Below are 16982 nucleotides of genomic sequence, written 5' to 3'. Positions count from 1 at the left end.
CGGTACAGATTTTACGGTGAGACCCAGCACTCCGCAGGCCAGAGCCGCCACACACCACTTCTGCTCAGGTTGCCGGCGTGGAGGAGCCAGCGATGTGGAGAAACAGCCTGTGTTTACCGGACGTTTAAGAAACGCCCTCACCACTAAACAGGAGAACAAAGCAAGTGGAAGAAAGAGACTGAGGAAACAGATCCTGGGAGAACACTCAAAAGCCTGGTACTTAAGAGTCTTAGAGGCGAACCGACGGAGCAGAAACAGGCTGCTGTCCAAAAGGAGCCTACAGAGATGAAGAGGGACTTCGTGCAGAGTAAGAACAGCCGACACAAAACAGTACAAAGACCCGAAGATGAGGTACATAGAGCAGCATCCCCGTGCTGGCGGCCGAGACAGCATCACACCGGGCGGCGCGGCTCTCCCCGAGCCAGCCGGGCGTCCGAGCTGGGCCCCGTCAGGCTTCCTACCCAGAGCTCCCTGCCGAGCTCGCGGAGCGCCGTCATCCTGCCGTGTGCTCTCAAGGTACAAGGACAGCCAGCTGGCCCTGTACGGCCGCCGGTCCCATGTGTGCAGCTGCTCCCTCCCAAGCTGATCTCCTCCCATAGGCCTCGCCTCCAGACACCGTCAGCTCAGGGTTTCAGCACACGAACATTCAGGCCATTGCACGAACACTTCCACGAGGAGACGAAAGTAAGAGTGAAAAGACAGAAAAGGTCCAGTTGTCCAACAGAAACTCTGCACAGTGAGAGCTGAGAAAAAGGGTAGGACATCAAAGACTCTGAGACTTTAGACTTGGGGGGTCTGCCTAGGGGCTAGCACAGTGCATGGGAACGGACCCGCACCTGGACACCTTGTTACAAAACCGCACAGCGCCGAGGGTAAAGACCCGGAGAGCTGCCTGAGTAGGAAGAAGATCCCAGAGAAAATTCTGGGAGTCCGAATGGCACGGTCACTAACAGCGCTGTGGGGACGGAAGACGGGGGATGCCTTTGCTGTCGTGAGGAAGCGATGTTAGGGTGCAGTTCTGTGTCCAGGCAGAGGAACAGGGGTGTTTCCGGACACACAAAATGCAGAGCAGTGGTGGAAACCCACCCCCCTACGTGCTTTCCCTGGTAGTTACAGAGGATATGCTCCAGCAGAAGGAGAAGGGACCCAGAAACATGGAGTCAGAGAAACGGGGGTAGCGTTTGGGAAGGGCGGAAGGACTCCCCAGCGTGCTGGGGGGAAAGCAGCAAGGCCAGGCGGGGGGAGGGGCGCGGGGATTTTTGGGCGGATCTTTGCTTGCTCCTGTGGACGGTTGCATCCGTTGGTGCAGAGAGCCAAGCACCCAGAGACAGACGAGACCCTTCGTGCCGTCCGGTGCTAATTGTAATCATAGCAGGTTGTACCGCTAAGCTGTGAGCCGTGTTTATGGGAGTAGTAAGTACTGATTGAGCCCCAAGTTTACACGTAACCAGCCTGGCGTGCGCCAGTGTGTGTGTGGGGGGGGGGGGTGCGTAGGGTCAAAGCGGAATCTTCGACTTGCATGACAGGCCGTGGATGTCCAGAACTGGAGACTCGGGAACAGAGGGTGTGCCTGTGTCGCTGGGAAGCAGGGAGGTGAGGCGCGGACCAGAGACTGACAGGGCTGCCTCTGCGGAGCAGGATCCGACCGTGGGGGGTGCCGTTGGGCAGGAAGCTGTGGGTTTCTGTTTTAAGCCATTGGTACTGTTTTGTTTTTTTTTTTAACGTGATGTGTGCATGTTATTTTGGTTAAAGAAGAAAAACCAGGCACAAGGGGGAAGAGAAAAACCTGGGCGGGCAGCAGGGTCCCGTTAAGGAGGGTCTTGACACCAACGAGGAGCTGAGACTTCAAGGCGCTGATGGGGCCGTGCAGACGTGAGGAGAGGCTCTTGGCAGTTTGTGGTTTGCTGGGGGCCCCCCGCACCCCCGACCTCTGCCGTCTGCCCTTCTCCATCCTGCTGGGCTGGAGGCTGCCTTGCCCTGTGGCCCCCGCTGGGTTTGTCCAGAGGCTTGGAGGGTCAAAGGAGAAAGAGGTCAAGGTGTTTCCTCCCTGCCAGGTAGCTGAGGGTTAGCTGAGCCCTGTCCCCAGCCCTGTCCCTGTCCCCAGCTGAGGGTTAGCCGCGCCCTGTCCTCCTCTGCAGCCAGCCACCCCTCCCACAGGCCTAGCCTTGGTCGGGAGCTCCTTGCTGACCCTGGGGAGATCCACCACTGAGTCTCCCCAGACTCCGCCACGACTTCTAGACAGTCTGTCGACGGGCTCCCCAGGCTGCCACCTGGAGTGTGCTCTGTCTCCTGGGGGTTAGGACTGATGACGTGGGTATCAGGCTGAGAAAAAACTTGCCCTGGAACCTTACGTGAACACTCACGTATGTTTCACCTTGTGTCGTTTTAAACCATTTCACATTTGCATGCTCTTATCTGTCACCGGAGAAGATGAGGCTGGGGTACAGGATTAAGGCTGTTTATTTATTCATTGAAAATATAAAATGTCTTGAGTCAAAACACCTGCAATCCAAACACCCTTCTGTGTGGTTTTGAAGATTTTATTTTTTATTTGACAGAGAGAGCACGGCAGAGGGAGAAGCAGGCTCCCTGCCTAGCAGAGAGCCCGATGCAGGGCCCAATCCCAGGACCCTGGGATTATGACCCAAGGCGAAGGCAGATGCCCAACCGCCTGAGCCCCCCAGGTGCCCCTCTTCTGTGTGATTTTTTTAAAAAGATTTTATTTATTTATTTGACAGAGATCACAAGTAGGCAGAGAGAGAAGGGAAGCAGGCTCCCTGCTGAGTAGAGAGCCCAATGTGGGGCTCGATCCCAGGACCCTGGGATCATGACCTGAGCCGAAGGCAGAGGCTTAATCCACTGAGCCACCCAGGTGCCCCTCTTCTGTGTGGTTTTAATAAGAGTAGTTATAAAGTGTTGTTTTTCACTGTGTTGGTTTAATGCTGACGGGGGCCCCGGCCAGTTCCTCCGCCTCCCGTCTCATCATTCTGACGGCTCTGCGGCCTCGGTGACTGTCCCGCTTCCGTAGCGTGCCGTTGTTCTCCTAAGGATTTCACAGTGTCCTTTGAACTTGGGCACAGCTTCTGCTGAAAGAGCTGTGCTGCAGCCCGATCCCCCCTCTTAGGGGTTGAGGCCATCGCTGGGCCTGGTGGTGATTTGCCTCTGTTTGCCCAGGAAGGCCCGGGTTATGCCCGCTGGCTGATGGGATGATAGAGAGCACCCACCTGCGATCTGAGAAACGTCCCAAGATCTGGATGATAAGTTACGAAGTCACTTTCCTTATGAGCGAGTCAAGCATATAATTTGGGCTTGAGTAGTTAGCCTTCTGTTTTAAGGAACCGGAGACGTGCCTCTTCAGGCGCTTCTTCCCTTTTTAACAGTGTTACTTGCTGCACGGGCTTTGGAAGACGGTAGTGGCGCAGGAGGCAGTGTGACGCCCCACCTGCCGGGCCCCGCGGTGCTCCCAGCAGCTCGCAGAGCGGGACGGGCACCTGGCCTGAAGCGGGGCCCACTGTCCCCACACAGGGATGGTGGATACCGTGTGAGCCATTTACCGACCCACTCTCGGGTCGTGAACTGGGCAGCATGGCAGGGTGAGCGGCAGTGCAGATGGGGCAGGCTGTGAGTCGCGAGGTCCAGCGCCAGCGAGCAGGCTGAGCACGCCCTGTGCCGTGGGGCAGGGACCCTGTTGGTGGCCTGCCACCTGGAAGATGGCATCTGTATTCTTCTGCCTGCCCAGACCAGAGGGTTCGGGCCATCCTTGACTTCTTTGACACCCACGTGGGATCCATTGGCAAGTTCCTGGCTCTGCCTTAGGATACGACATGGATCCGATCACTTTCTGCATTAAGCCGCCGTCATCTCTTACCCGGAAGACGGTGGTTACCCCCCCCTTCCCCCCGCCCGGCCGGCTTCTGGCCTTGCTGCCCTGCAGTCTGTTCTTAGCCAGCAGCCGGCGCACTCTCATCACAGATGAAGTCGGGTCCTTCACTTTGTCCCAGCCCCCGGCAGTGGCTTCCCATCTCGCCCACAGTGGAAACCAGTTGTTAAAATAGCCATCGAGGCCCTCAACAGCCCTCCGCACACCCCCGGTCCCCCCGCCCCCCCGGCCTTGCCTGCACCTCCGGCTGCCGTTGGCTGTGCCCCAGCTGCCCTGGCCAGGAGCAGCCAGCCAGCCCTGACCACGCGCTCCGCCCCAAGCCCACGGAGCATCTCTTCCAACATACGTGCATTTTGCCGCTCGCTGCCCTGCCCTCCCAGCTCCCAGCAGAGCGTAAGCGTGGTGAGGGCAGGTGCCGCGGCCATCTGGTGCACCTCCGGTCCCCGGCATTGTGCGTGCCCAGTGGATGCTGAGAGCAGCTGGTGGAAGAAGAGATGACAGACGGGCTTGTGGCCCAGAAGCTTCCGGAAGGCAGCGCCTCCACACCTGCTGATAAAAACAAGTGAGGGTGTGAGAAAAGGTGGGACGAAAGCATTCGTAATTTGCAAACCAATAAGGAAAGATAACCAAGAGGAGAATGGGTAAAGGATATGAATAAGCAGTTCATAAAAGAGGAAATACCGCCGACTCTTGGAAAAATCAAGTGCACCACGGGTCATCGGGTCAGTGTAGACTCTGGCCACTGAGAAGCCGTTGTTCGGCGGTCAGACCCGCGGAAATGAAGTCTGTCCTGTCAGGGAGGTGGCAGACCTGGCCCGTGCCTGAAGGCGGCGTGTGTCCGTGCCCGGGGGCCAGGCCGGCCTGCCTCTGGGCTCCGGTTCCAGAGAGGCGCTCTGCTGCTCCACGGTCGTGGCACGTAGAAGGGACCCGGCCTCTTCAAAGCTGGGATTGGCATCAGAGACCGGCCCTAGCACCAGAGACAGAAATGCTGATTTGGGAGTCATTAACTTAGATTTTGAAATGGGGCTGGAGGGGTCATGGCCTGGCCCTCGTTACGGGAGGGGGCGCAGAGGAAAAAGCGTGAATTCTGATTTTGAAGTATTGAACCAAAGGCAAGGAGTTGGGATTCTGTCACTTGCCTCTGCAGAACAGCGTGGTTTTTATCAAGTATGTTTGTCTATTTATTTATTATTAGGCAAGAGGGGAAAGTGTGGGCCGAGGCCACTACCCTTGAGGCACCTGTGGCCACGTCCAGAGCGTGGCTGGTGTCTTGCTGTAGACATGTGCATTTCAACCCGCAGCGCGGCCTGGGCCTCGGGACAGCAGGTCCAGGCCGTGTGCACACCTGCTGTGGAGGGGCCCCCACGACCAGGACCAGTGAGGGGAGGGGGCTCGGGGGTGCTGCGGGGAGCCAACAGAGCGGGCACCCTGCGGCCGGACTTCAGGCAAGTCGTGTGATGCTTCTGGGCTTTGGTGTCCCTTCCACGAATCAGGGCCGAAGAGAAGCCCTCGCAGGGTTCTCTTGGGGTTACATGAGTCGGCCATGGGCACAAGGTGAGCATCCAGGAAACGCGGCCTACAGCAGTGATGTCCTGAGCACATGCTTGAGAGAAGTGACTGAGGCAGGGACCCTGTGATCCCTCCCGTGAACACGTGGAGGGAGCAGCGAGAGCCGGTGGCCGCCAAGAAATTTGCTCCGAGGACCATCAGAGACGTGCCCGGCTGCGTGCACATGGGCGGTGAGATTGGCAGGAGAACTTGAAACCGCTTCAAAGTCTTACAGTCTGGCATTGGTTAAATACCCAGTCTATACCATGGATAATAAAAAATGCGATAAGTCTCCGTTTACAGTCATGGAAAAATGTCGTAAGTGAAAAATGGCAGGTTATAAGATAGCACATAAAATACTCCATTTCTGTTTCTCTTTGTATTTCTCTATCGATACATATTTATGCCTACATACATACTTCTCTCTTGAGGTCGTGTAAGTACATCTTGAGAGATAAGTCTCGTGTGTCATGTAACGTAATTATTACACGTATCACATGTAGGATCTGCGGAGGTATGAAGGTATGTTTGCAAATGCGTGTCCGCACAGAGAGTGAGGCCGAGACAGAATGAGAGCACAATACACAGGACAAAAAGCGGGGACAGTATCAGTAACATCTACCAGAATTTCATCAGGGGTCTTCCCTGGGTGATGGGATTAATAAGGCTTTTCCCCTCATTACTGGTTGATCTGATTTCAACAACAATCATGTTTCCTGAATGTGAGAGTGTGGGGAGACAAGCAGTTTGGTACAACACGGTAGAAAATAGAACGGAGATAAAATTAAACTTATATTGGAAATACTGCCCTTAGCTTTTTCTTGTTGTTGTTCCTCTAACATCTGCCTTCTCCTTTTAGCCTATGACCTCACGGCATACCGTACTGATTGCGATCTCTTAGTCATTCTCCTCGGAAATGTGCTGTCACGGCGGCGGTGTGAGCGCTGGGACTTGACGTGGTTCTGTTCTAAGCGAGTGCTCGCAGAGGGAGGGGAGAGGGGACATCTGGCTGTGTCCCGTGCTCTAGCTGGATCTGAGAGGGAGGGCCGGTGCCACCGCAGACTCCTCAGCCCCAGCCCGAGCCGGATCCAGGGAGGAGGTAGTTAACTCCTCGGAAGCTCCCTGGGCCCGACTTCAGGAACTGGGCGGCGGCCGTGACGCCTCAGCCGCGGGAGGCTCATTGGCTCCGCAGTTCAGGAAGGAGCGCTGAGCTGTCCCAGAGGCTGTGGCGGTGGTGACCGAGGCCGGCAGGTGTTCCGGGCCCCACCTGGCCCCCTGCCCCCGCCCAGGGAAACGTCGTCGGGTGCCCCTTAGACGAACGACATCCGGCACCATCAGGGTCCTGCTGGGACGGGGGAAGATGGTCCTGCAAGCCACCGGGGAGGACGGTGAGTCCCGGTCCCGCCTGGGCGCCCGCAGTGGGGGTTGTGGCTGTCCCCGTCCAGCCGGGATGTCCTGTGATGACAGTTTTATTGCCTTGCCGGGAGGAGCGGCCCCCAGACTCAGGCTTTTCCCTCACTGTTCTCAGGAGAAGGACTGGAGGGTCGTGAGTGGTTCGGGGGCGAGGATTGCGTGGGGCTGTGTGTGACTCTGTGTTTTTCACCCAGAGCAGGGCCCCCGCCCGGCCCCCAGCCTAGTCTCTGCTCTTCGGGGAAGATCACCGGGCACTTCACGGGGCCTGCGTCCTAGCGCGAGTGTCCGTGCTCCCCGGCTCTGAGTGACAGTCGGCCCCGGGCTCTGGGGTCGCTGCGCCCCGACTGAGGGCCACAGTGAAAAGCGCAGGCGTCAGAGCACGGCGGGGGCAGCCGCCGGTAGGGGGTGAGACGAGCGGGAGGGAACGTGCAGAGCTCTTCGGACCTTCCTCTTTCGGTGTCGCTGGGGACCGCGGGGTCCGTGGCGTCTGTGGACTTCGTTCATCCTCTCCGCGCCCACACGGCACCCAGGGAGGCTCCGAGGGAGGGGGTCACACAGCTGAGGGCCCCGGAAGAGAGCTGGGGAGGGGAACCCCGCGAGGCCGGGGTTCAGACTCTGCGGTCTGCAGCGTGGATGCGTGTCTGTGTCTGGCGATGCCCGCCTAGATGGCAGCGTGTGCCCGCCGCCAGACGGACAGTGAAGTGTATGAAATACACATTATGCTCTCTTCCAACGTAGGTTTTGGGAAAGTTGTAACAAGTTTTGGGGGCCTTTTTCTGCTTTTCCTGACCTGGCTCACCACACAGTACATTTCCAGGTTTCACCTCTGAGACCGCTTGTGCTGGACTGTACCCGCGGGTGACTTGGAAAGCTGTAGCCTGGGGAGAGGCTGGGGGAGGGGCACGGAGGGGCTCATGGTAATCCTTCCGCATGGGAGGGGGGCCGTGAGGAGAGGCGGTTCTGTGCGAGCGCTGCAGCCCCCCACAGGAGGTGTTCTAGCTGCCGGGCAAGTCCACGGTCGTCAGGGTCTCGGAAAGGAAGAGGTCACTTTACTGATGATTTGGGACAGTGGCTGTGAGCCTGGCCCAGGCACACCATGACCACTGGTCACCGTGCCGTGTGCTCCCCCTCGTGTCCTGCTGGGCCTTCCTGGGGGGCCTGGCCTCAGACCCCCAAGGACCCCACTGAAGAGTCCCTCCAGAGGTTGCCTCGGGGGGGACCTGTGTCATCAGCCTCAGCTGTCCCGGAGGTCCTAACGTCCAACATGCACGGCTCACGGTGTGGGGAGAGTGGGGCGCCGTTTTGGGGCTGGGGACTTAGAGCTCGGGGTTCAGAGATCCGGTTCACGGGCAGCTTTGTTTGGAATGAGTCACCTTCAGGAACTGCCGGCTGCTCCCGTCTCCCTCACCCCTCCCAGGAGCGCTTCGTCCTGTCCTCTGTCTGGGACTCCGGAGGCCAGCGCAGTTGCCCTTTTAACTGCCCCAAAACAGGCCCCGTAGGGATCCCGAGGAGATGCAGAAACGGCGCCCGGGCAGGCGTGAAAGTGAAGGGAGCATTCGGACTTGGCGCCGGCAGGTCCCCAAGACCCCGGGCAGAGAAGGAAGTGTCAGCATCAAGCCCCTCACAGAGCCGCTCTTCTAGGTCCGTAGGATCCAAAGAGCACACCTAGGAAAGAGTAAGTGGGGGTTGTGTCCCAAGAAGTGGGGTGTTTTCCTGCCGCGCTAATCTCCGATCCATAACGCGGATGTTACAGATGCTTTTGGCCTGTGTCCTTGTGTGGCGCCTGCGCGGCTCCGTTCCCAGCGCAGCGCTGTGCGGGCGAGGAGCGAGCAGCGGCTTCACCGCCACAGGCTGGCTTCCGGTGGTCTCGTCCCTTCTCTTCCGCGCTTAGTCCTTGACCCTTTCCTCTGGGCTGGAACCCAGGCTCCCTGGCGTGTGGAACATGAGGCCCTCGCAGGCCGATGCTGGGCTCTTCTGGTGCCGGCCCAGCCCTGATGTGTGCTGGGTCCTGACCGCAGCTGTGCCCCAGTCCCCAGGCACCCGGCTGCCTCGCCCTCCTGGATGTGTTTGTCCGCGTTGGTCTCTGCTTCTCCGTTTGGGGAATCCATTTGTCCTTCCAAGCCCTGGCTCGGAGGCTTGGCCTGTCTGAGCAACTTGGTATCCCCGGGTGTGCTGTGAGTGCCGTGTGGGCATGGCCCCGGCGGCCGCGGGGGCTGCAGCTCTGGGCCTGCACGCCTCCCCCCTCCCCGGCCTTGGTGTTCTGTGCAGGGCAGGGGCCGGAGCCGTTTGAATCCGAGCCCCGAGCTCCGGGTGGGCACAGGCAGATGCTCCGTGACGCTGAGCTGCAGTGGATTCGGTTACTGCGGTGCGGGGCACTGAGGAGCCAGGGACTCGGCCGGGGCGTGCGAACGGGGCTCTGTGTGTCAGTAGAGCGTCCTGCTCAGGGAGTCCTGCCTCATCGGCAGACTGGAGCTAGCGGTGCGGCCTTCCCCGTCCGGGGATGCTTCTCTGCATCTTTCTTTCTGGTGTCTAAAGTCTCTGTTCTTCTGTATTTTCTGGTAAGAGTTCAGGACACTGATGCAGAGACTTCGGACAGAGTCCCACATACAAAGCCGCAGCCGCGTGGCGTAGGTACAGAGGGCGCTAAAAGCTTTAGAGCAGGGGCGCCTGGGTGGCTCAGCGGGTTAGAGCCTCTGCCTTCCGCCCAGGTCATGGTCTCAGGGTCCTGGGATCGAGCCCCGCATCGGGCTCTCTGCTCAGCAGGGAGCCTGCTTCCTCCTCCACTCTCTGCCTGCTTGTGATTTCTCGCTGCCAAATAAATAAATAAAATCTTAAAAAAAAAAAAAGAGCCTTTAAAAAAAAAAAACTTAGAGCAGAATCCAAGTGTGTTTTTTCCACAAAGGACATATTTAGGCATCAATCTGAGTAAATATTTTGGGGTAAATGGCCAGTGGCATTTCCATACTTTCTCTGAACAGAAATGTCAACATAAAATGATGTTTTAGGGGCGCCTGGGTGGCTCAGTCATTAAGCGTCTGCCTTCGGCTCAGGTCATGATCCCGGGGTTCTGCGGTCGAGCCCCCCATCAGGCCCCCTGCTCAGCGGGGAGCCTGCTTCTCCCTCTCCCTCTGCCCCTGCTCTTTCTCAAATAAATAAGCAAAATCTTAAAAACAAAGAAACAAAAAGCCAGCGAGAAAAAAGTGTGGCCTTGGTTGTGGAGCCCGACACGCAGGGAGGTAGACCCTGAGGCGACCACGGCCCTGGTCTCCGAGGAGGGTCCGCGCCCAGCTTCAGGTGCGTCCCTCCAGAGTCTGTGTGCCCCCGCTGCTCCGTGGTTGCTCATCACACTGAGTATGTCTTAGAGAATTTTCTAGACAGTCACTCACAGATCAGCTCCTTCCTTCTCGTGACCACATGGTGTTGAAGTACTTTGTAACTTTCACAATTTCCGGAGGATGTCGGTTGGGTCAGTTCTTAAATGGAAGTGCTGAATGGACGGGTACGTGGCTTTTGAGCTTTGCTATGGCAGAAGGATGGTGCCAGGTTACACGCCCCTGGCTGCCCGTGTGCCCCCACACCCTGGTCAGGGTCCCCCATGTCATCGGACATTTAATTTCTGCCCGACTGTTGGAGAGCAGTATGGTATGGTGTTAATTGGCATGTTTTAAATTCTCTGTTTCTAGAGAGTTCAGGCATCTTTCCGCGTTGGTCTGTCTGTATTCTCTTGCATCTGCGTCCGTGTCCGTTGCCGGTGTGTCGGTCTTCGTCGGACTGGGCTTCCCGCTGCTCCGTGGGGACTGAAGGATGACCCTCGGCTTGTGCTTCTGTGTCTGCTGTCCCGGCTGTTTACCTGTAGCTGGTCGGGCTCCGTCTCCACCCAGAAGCCTTTCGTCTTCATGCGGGAGACAGGCTGTCCGAGACCATGACCAGAGTCATCCGTGCTTTCTGCTAGAACTTCGATGGTTTCTTTCTGTACGTTCAGGTCCCTGGTTCGGCTAGAATTCATGCTGAGGTGGATGAGGTGGGACCCGCCTCGTCTTCCCCCAGAGCCCGGCTGGCCCGTTGTCGCACCGCCAGGGCTGGACAGCGCGCTTCTCTTTACATTTGTTTATATTCGTCTTTTCTTCCGGAGACTGTGTGACCCGAGGCACTGCCAGGTGGGTCAGCGTCTCTCGAATGTCCCTTGTGCTGTCCCCTGTCACTGAGCCTCACGGGTCCGCCTCCAGGAGCGACCCTCTCATGTCACCTGTTTTCTCCGTCGTGCTTTTCTGGACTATCCGTGTATAAACTTCTCCGGTAGAACTTTATTTTACCTCATTGGTGTCGTCGCTGTGAAGCTCTCGTGCACGTGTACGTGGTGCTTCTAGGACCCGTGTCATACGCACCGGGGAGAGACCTCCCCCTGCTGGGGTCTTCCCTCCTCCGCTCAGGTCTCCCTTTGTTTTCCTGGGGACTCTGTCCTGCCCCTGTGAGAGGCTGGCCCTGCCACATGGTGGCTCTGGGGTTTGGGGCCTGGGGGTAGAGGAGAAAGGGTCCAGAGAAGCCGGTCACAGCAGAATCTGCAGGGCGACCAGGACGCAGGGATCTGTTTACTAGAGGGACAAGTGCCACCGGAAACCTTCCCATGTCGGGGCTTCACAGCCAAAGCCCCCCCCCCCCCCCCGGGTCACATCTCCTCCCGAGCCCGTTCTGGAGAGGGAGAAGTGCCACCTGGGGTCTCGAGGGCAGAGACCGTGGCACCGAGCTTCGTCGTCTCCTGCTGCCGCCTCATGGCCGTCCTCCCTGCGGTGCTGCTCCCGGCTCGGCGGTGCTCTCTGCCAAGGTGGAGGTGCAGAACCCCAAGAGCAGCCTCTCAGGATGGAAGGCCTACGGCGCTGGGCCTGCGCTGGCGCTGGGAGGGGGCCCCGTCCCCGCAGCCAGGTCTCTGTGCCTGCCCCAGCTGCAGCCTCCGCGACTGGCCAGGACGCAGAAGGTGGGTGCCCAGCCCGGGGCCGCCTCCCTTCCTCAGCTTCTCTCAGACTTCGGGAAGCCTTCTCTGGACCCCGGGCAGCTCCGATCAGGGTCGGGTCTGGTTCTGGGAACCAGGTCCTCCCACTTGGGGCTCGGAGGAGACACTGCCGCTCTCTCAAGAGGTCTTCAGGCCCTTCTCCATGGGACACATGACAGTCTTTGCCGCTCGCAAGAAGTGGTTATGCTTTAGCTTTTACTGAAGAAGACTGAAGCCCGTCTCGGTGTCAGGAGTGGAGTACGGCTGTTGAAGCTCTGCGCCCCCGTTGCCGTGTGCCGGGGGGGATTGAGACCCGGGCTCTCTGTCCATTGTGCGCGCTGGGGCGTGGGGCTTTGCCAAGGTCAGCTTGGGCTTTGCAGTGCCTCCCGCTGAGGATTCGCACGCTTGGGCCCTTGATGAGTTGAGCGAGGGGAGTTCACCGCCGATGGCAGAGTAAGTGGTGTGGCTGCCCCGCACGCGGGCTGGGGTCCCCGGGGCCGGCTCCGTGTGCCCGAGGCCGCACCGGCGGGAGGAGGGCAGGACGTGAACTCTGCGCAGGGGTGTCTCGTGCCAGCCTGCTGGGGGGAGCTGGGGGCCCCTGGCAGGGGCAGAATCCAGAGGTCTTCGTGTCAGAGTCAGAGGACACGGTGTGGCTCCGACTTCTGCCTGCCTTTCCGAGTGTTCGCCCCTTTCCCGCACGCGCCTGTCCCTCTCCCCAGCCTCTCCCTCCTGGCTCCGGGCTGCAGCCTCAGCCGCCGTGGGCAGCTGCTGGCACGTGGCCGCCCTGTTCACCTCTTGCCAGCGTCCTCACGTACCCGCCTGGTTCTTTCTCCTTCCAAGGGGATAGTGACACGTAAGCTCTTTGGGGGCTGACCCGTGTCTCGCCATCTCTGTATCTTCTGCGGTAGCTCACAGGGCGCCTTGCTTATGGTGGTACGCTTTTTTTTTTTTTTTTTTTTTTTTTTTTTTTTTAAAGATTGTTGAATTAACAGTCTGAGAAAACCATTTTTAAAAACTCTTATTCTCTCGGTGGGTTTCCTGAGATGACCAGTTGGGCTGCGAACGGTCTTCGTGTTTGATCACTGTGATTTCCTGAACTTGATCCGGGGCTGTCTGTTTTAGCGTCTGTCCCCTCCGTACACGAGGAGGACCACGCTGCAGCCATTCTGTCGGTAGCTTATTCCCCTGACTTCTGGTCTGCTCACGTCCCGGGTCCTGTGGTCCGTGCTGAGAATTGACTGTCCTGGGTTCTGCTTGCAGCCGCCTGTGGCCTGGATTCAGGCTGAACCTTCGCCCAGGCTCCCAGGCCGCAGGTGAAGCCCAGCAGCAGGTCGTCCAATGGCTGGGCAGCCGTGGGTGTGGTCACCTGGGGCACCGTGACTGCGTCTCTGTCTCGGCAGGAGGTGAGAGGTCGGCAGCCACCTGCTGGGACCTGTCGGTCCCTGCTCTGTGTGTGTGTGTGTGTGTGTGTGTGTGTACAAAGCAGTGGTGTTGCCTCAGAACAGCAAGCAGAGCCCCGGTTATACGCGGACAGCAGGGGCTACTGCTGGACAGAGGAGACCCCTGGAAGGACAGTGCATCGCCCGACGGTAGGCTGCGTGAGTGGACGCGGAGGGGCGGTGTGGGTTGAGACGCTCAGGTGACAGTCACAGCATGTGTGGGATGCAAGGGAGTCTGTCCACTGGGGCCCCAGAGTCTTCCCTAGCGAGTGGTAGCTTTTGAGGGACCGTGAGCACGAGCCCCTAGACACAAGGAAGTGAAGGGAGACTGGGAGTGAGAAGGGGGGGCAGGAGGACCCTCCCCGGGGGGGCGGGCCGGAGCGGCTGCTTTCCAGGTGGTTGGGACTGTGTCGGGTGGGGACTCCAGGTGCGCCTCTGTTGAAAGCGCGTTCCTTTTGCAGCCTAAAGCAGAGGGTTCACATGTAATTCTGAGGTTTATTTTTCGTGCACTTGGTAAGATTTTACAGATAAGAACTACCATTTTGGCACAGAAGTAAAATAGTTCCTATTATGGCTATTTCTTCAAAGACGGAGGCTGGGCTACAGAGTTGGGATATTTGGGTCAGGTCTGGCGACCCTGTGCTGGTGACAAGGAATCCCCGGGGCATGCAGTCCCTGTTAGTAGGACGAGGGGTGGGGTGGGGCCAGGCCTTGCCGCGGGGTGCCTCCTCTCAGCAGCTTCCTACGGACCGAAGACTGGAAGTGGGGGGGCGTGGGGATGGTTCTGTCTTCTCTGTTGTTGGTCATGGGGAGCAGTGGTTTTTAAGCAGGGCCGTTCTGCCTTCCGGGGGACATGGGGCAACGCCTAGAGACACTTTGGGTTGTCCCATCTGGAGGTGAGGTGGTGGGGTGCTCAGCTCAACCCCCTGCTTTGCCTGGACGCCCTTGTGGCGGAGAGCGACCCGGCAGGAGGTCACAGAGCCGCGAGCTAGTGTCCTGGTTTCTCTTCTCTTTTTCCTCCAAAGTGCTCCTTTGGCACTTGGTTTTAGAAGCTCGTGTCGCTTCCCTCACCAGCCAAAGACAGCTGCCTCGAGTCATCTCGTGCTCCGGTCTGACGTGGAACCCACGTCCTGGGTTCTGGGGGTCCAAGTCTGTGTGTTTAAGGGTGCCCGTGGGTTGTCCCCGGGTCCTCTGAGTTTGAGAGCCGCGGCTCTCGGGCTGCAGTGATGTTTCATGTCACCGGCCACCTTATGGCACTGTCCCTGAGATCAGCCCGCCGAGCTGCTCCTAACCGGAATGTGCTGGAATGTGGTGCTGCCACCTCCGGCGTGGGCGTGGGAGGCCAGGCCTCTGCTGGAGAGGTTGGAGCACACCTGTGTGGAGACCTGGGGCCCGGAGCACGGGGGCCTTTAGTCAGCACGACTGCCTGCTCCCGGGGTGCAGAGCAGGAGGAGGGCGGCCAGGTGCCGAGTGCGACGGAGCAGCCTCCCCCGCCCCGCGCCGTGGGTCTGCCCCCTCGTCTATCCACTCAGTAATGAGAGGGCATCTCCGGGGAGGGTTAACATCCTCGCAGTGAAGCAGCCATCAGCCTTCTGCTTCTGGGGGAGAGAAAAGCAAGTGCAGCCTGCCAGCGATCTGCACCCCTCCCCCAGGAGGCCGCGGGGGGGGGGGGGGAAGGGGGGGTAGGAGGAGGGGCCGCTGTAATCGCATTCATGGAAATACGCCTGCGAGGAGCTGAGCTGAGCCGCACGCACGCCAAGTGTCAGCCGGGCGGCGGCTCCGCGGCCATCTCTGTCCCCGCCAGCCTTCCCCGCCAGGATCGGCTCCCTCTCCGTCCTCCGTTTCCGCTCGGCTTGCGTTCCCGGGCTGCCTCCCCTACCCTGGCTGTGCGGGCACACATGCCGTGCTGGCTCCGTCCCTCCGTCCGCCGGGGGCTGCCGGAGCTCCTGGGAGTCTGGCGCCGTGGGGCCGCGGTGCCGGCCCACCATGGCCTCTGAAGCGGAGAGCGGCGAGCGGCCCAGGCTTTGACGGGGGCTGCGGGGGCTGCCGGAGAGGGGACTCGCCTTGGGTAAGAGGCCGGGCGGTGGCGCGTGAGCTCAGCGCACGGGGCGTCATGCAGAGTGTGCGGGTCCCGCTCCGTTATGCTCTGCTGCGGGCCTCTCCCACCCGGCAGCAGAGCCCAGGACGTGCTCGCACGCGGCCGTCTCTGCATGACCGCCTCGGGGTCCTGCGTGCTCTCTCCTCCTAGGGTTTTCCCACTGGCTTCCTGGGGTAGATGTTCCAGTATTCAGTGTGGTTTTTTCCTAGGCCTGAGGTTCAGGAGCCAGCTGATGGCCAATTTTGGTGGCCCCGTTTGGCAAGGTGAGAAACAGGACAGCAGGAAGAGAGGGACGGATGCGAGGCCATCCTCTCCCCTCTGGACCCACCCCGTGAGCGTCTGCGGGACTCTGAGGACTTTGGAACCACTCCTGGGAGTGGGTAGCCCTCCTTCCAGCAGAATGCCCAGAAAAGGAGCTGGAGTTGCACGTTTCATTGGATCCTAGGGTCTGTTCCAGCGATCAGACGGACAGAGAATAGTTGAGTGGGCCAAAAAATGAGGGTTTTACCAAGAGCTGGCGTACAAATGGGTTTTAGGAGCAGGTGAAGTGAGAGAAAACTGACCTCTTAGCTCCCCCCCCACCCCCAGCCTCTGTTCTGGCCTGAAAGGGGTGTGGCCACACAGCTGTGCAGCGGGAGGGGTACCGCATCAGGCACAGCGGTGTTCCTGGAGCCCTTCCCTCAAGAGAAAGGGCGGCGAGCGCAGATGACTTGGTCTGTCTGTTGGGTAGGGAATCCCCAGGGTTTCCCCAAGAGCTGAGCACTCTACCCCTGCCTTAAGGGGGCCAGGCAAGAAAATGGTCGTCTCCTGTTGAGCTGGTTCCAGCTCTGCTTTCCGTTCCTGTGATCCTCTTAAAAACAGCCTTGCAGACAGAGAGTGGAAGTCTGAAGCCTGAAAGAAGCTGCTGCGGAACTCCGGCTGGAGCAGATCTTACCGCCGACAGGCTTGAGAAAAGGTGGAGAGGTTTCTAGATTGTTTTCTAGTTTTTACCTTCCACTGAAAGCAGATGTTAACTTTCTTTTTCTTTTTCTTTAAAGATTTTATTTATTTATTTGACAGAGATCACAAGTAGGCAGAGAGGCAGGGAGAGGCAGGGGGCGGGGGAAGCAGGCTCCCCAGAGAGCCTGATGCGGGGCTTGATCCTGGGACCCTGGGATTGTGACCTGAGCTGAAAGCAGAGGCTTAACCCACTGAGCCACCCAGGCGCCCCTAACTTTGTTTTTCTAAACCAAACTTTAAGGATACAATTTTATGATTCGTCTCTTTTACTACCTTGAAATTTGACCTCATCTCTCTTTGGTTGGCTGGTTAGTGCTGGAGTTTTAGGACTTACTGGATAAAATGTGTCAGTTGCCTTCTGTGTGTAAGGTAAGGGGACAGAATACCCTTTTCCCCCCTAAGTTTATGGGGCTGTGTGGGTTTGTTAACTTTTTTTAATAAAGCTTTTGTTTTTAAGTGATCTCTACACCCAACATGGGGCTCGAACTCACAACCCTGCCGTCTTGAGTTGCACGCCCCAATACCTGAGCCAGCTGGGCATCTGTGGGGCTGTTTGATACCCCTGTTCTATCGTTTGAGAAGGGCCGTGACGATGACCGCCCACTCCCATTGGGGCAG

General features: G+C 58.7%; 1 protein-coding gene across 4 annotated transcripts in view; it reads left to right on the top strand.

Moving 5' to 3' along the window:
* The window catches only part of CYTH1 (cytohesin 1), a 77265-nt gene that overhangs the window by 31094 nt on the left and 29189 nt on the right, over positions 1-16982 (top strand). The window contains exon 1 of one of the 4 annotated variants that reach the window (XM_045984214.1): positions 6427-6816. The exons of 2 other annotated variants lie outside the window; for them this stretch is intronic. In XM_045984214.1, the coding sequence (XP_045840170.1) occupies positions 6789-6816 (28 nt within the window). In that variant the 5' untranslated portion in view covers positions 6427-6788. Of the gene's footprint in view, positions 1-6426; positions 6817-14767; positions 15336-16982 lie in introns of those variants that run through there. One more of the 4 variants, XM_045984216.1, reaches the window with a different exon arrangement.

Source organism: Meles meles, chromosome 18 (assembly GCF_922984935.1).
Source record: "Meles meles chromosome 18, mMelMel3.1 paternal haplotype, whole genome shotgun sequence".
NCBI lineage: Eukaryota > Metazoa > Chordata > Mammalia > Carnivora > Mustelidae > Meles > Meles meles.
The sequence above is the reverse complement of the archived record's forward strand: the minus strand, read 5'-3'. Positions and strand labels throughout refer to the sequence as shown.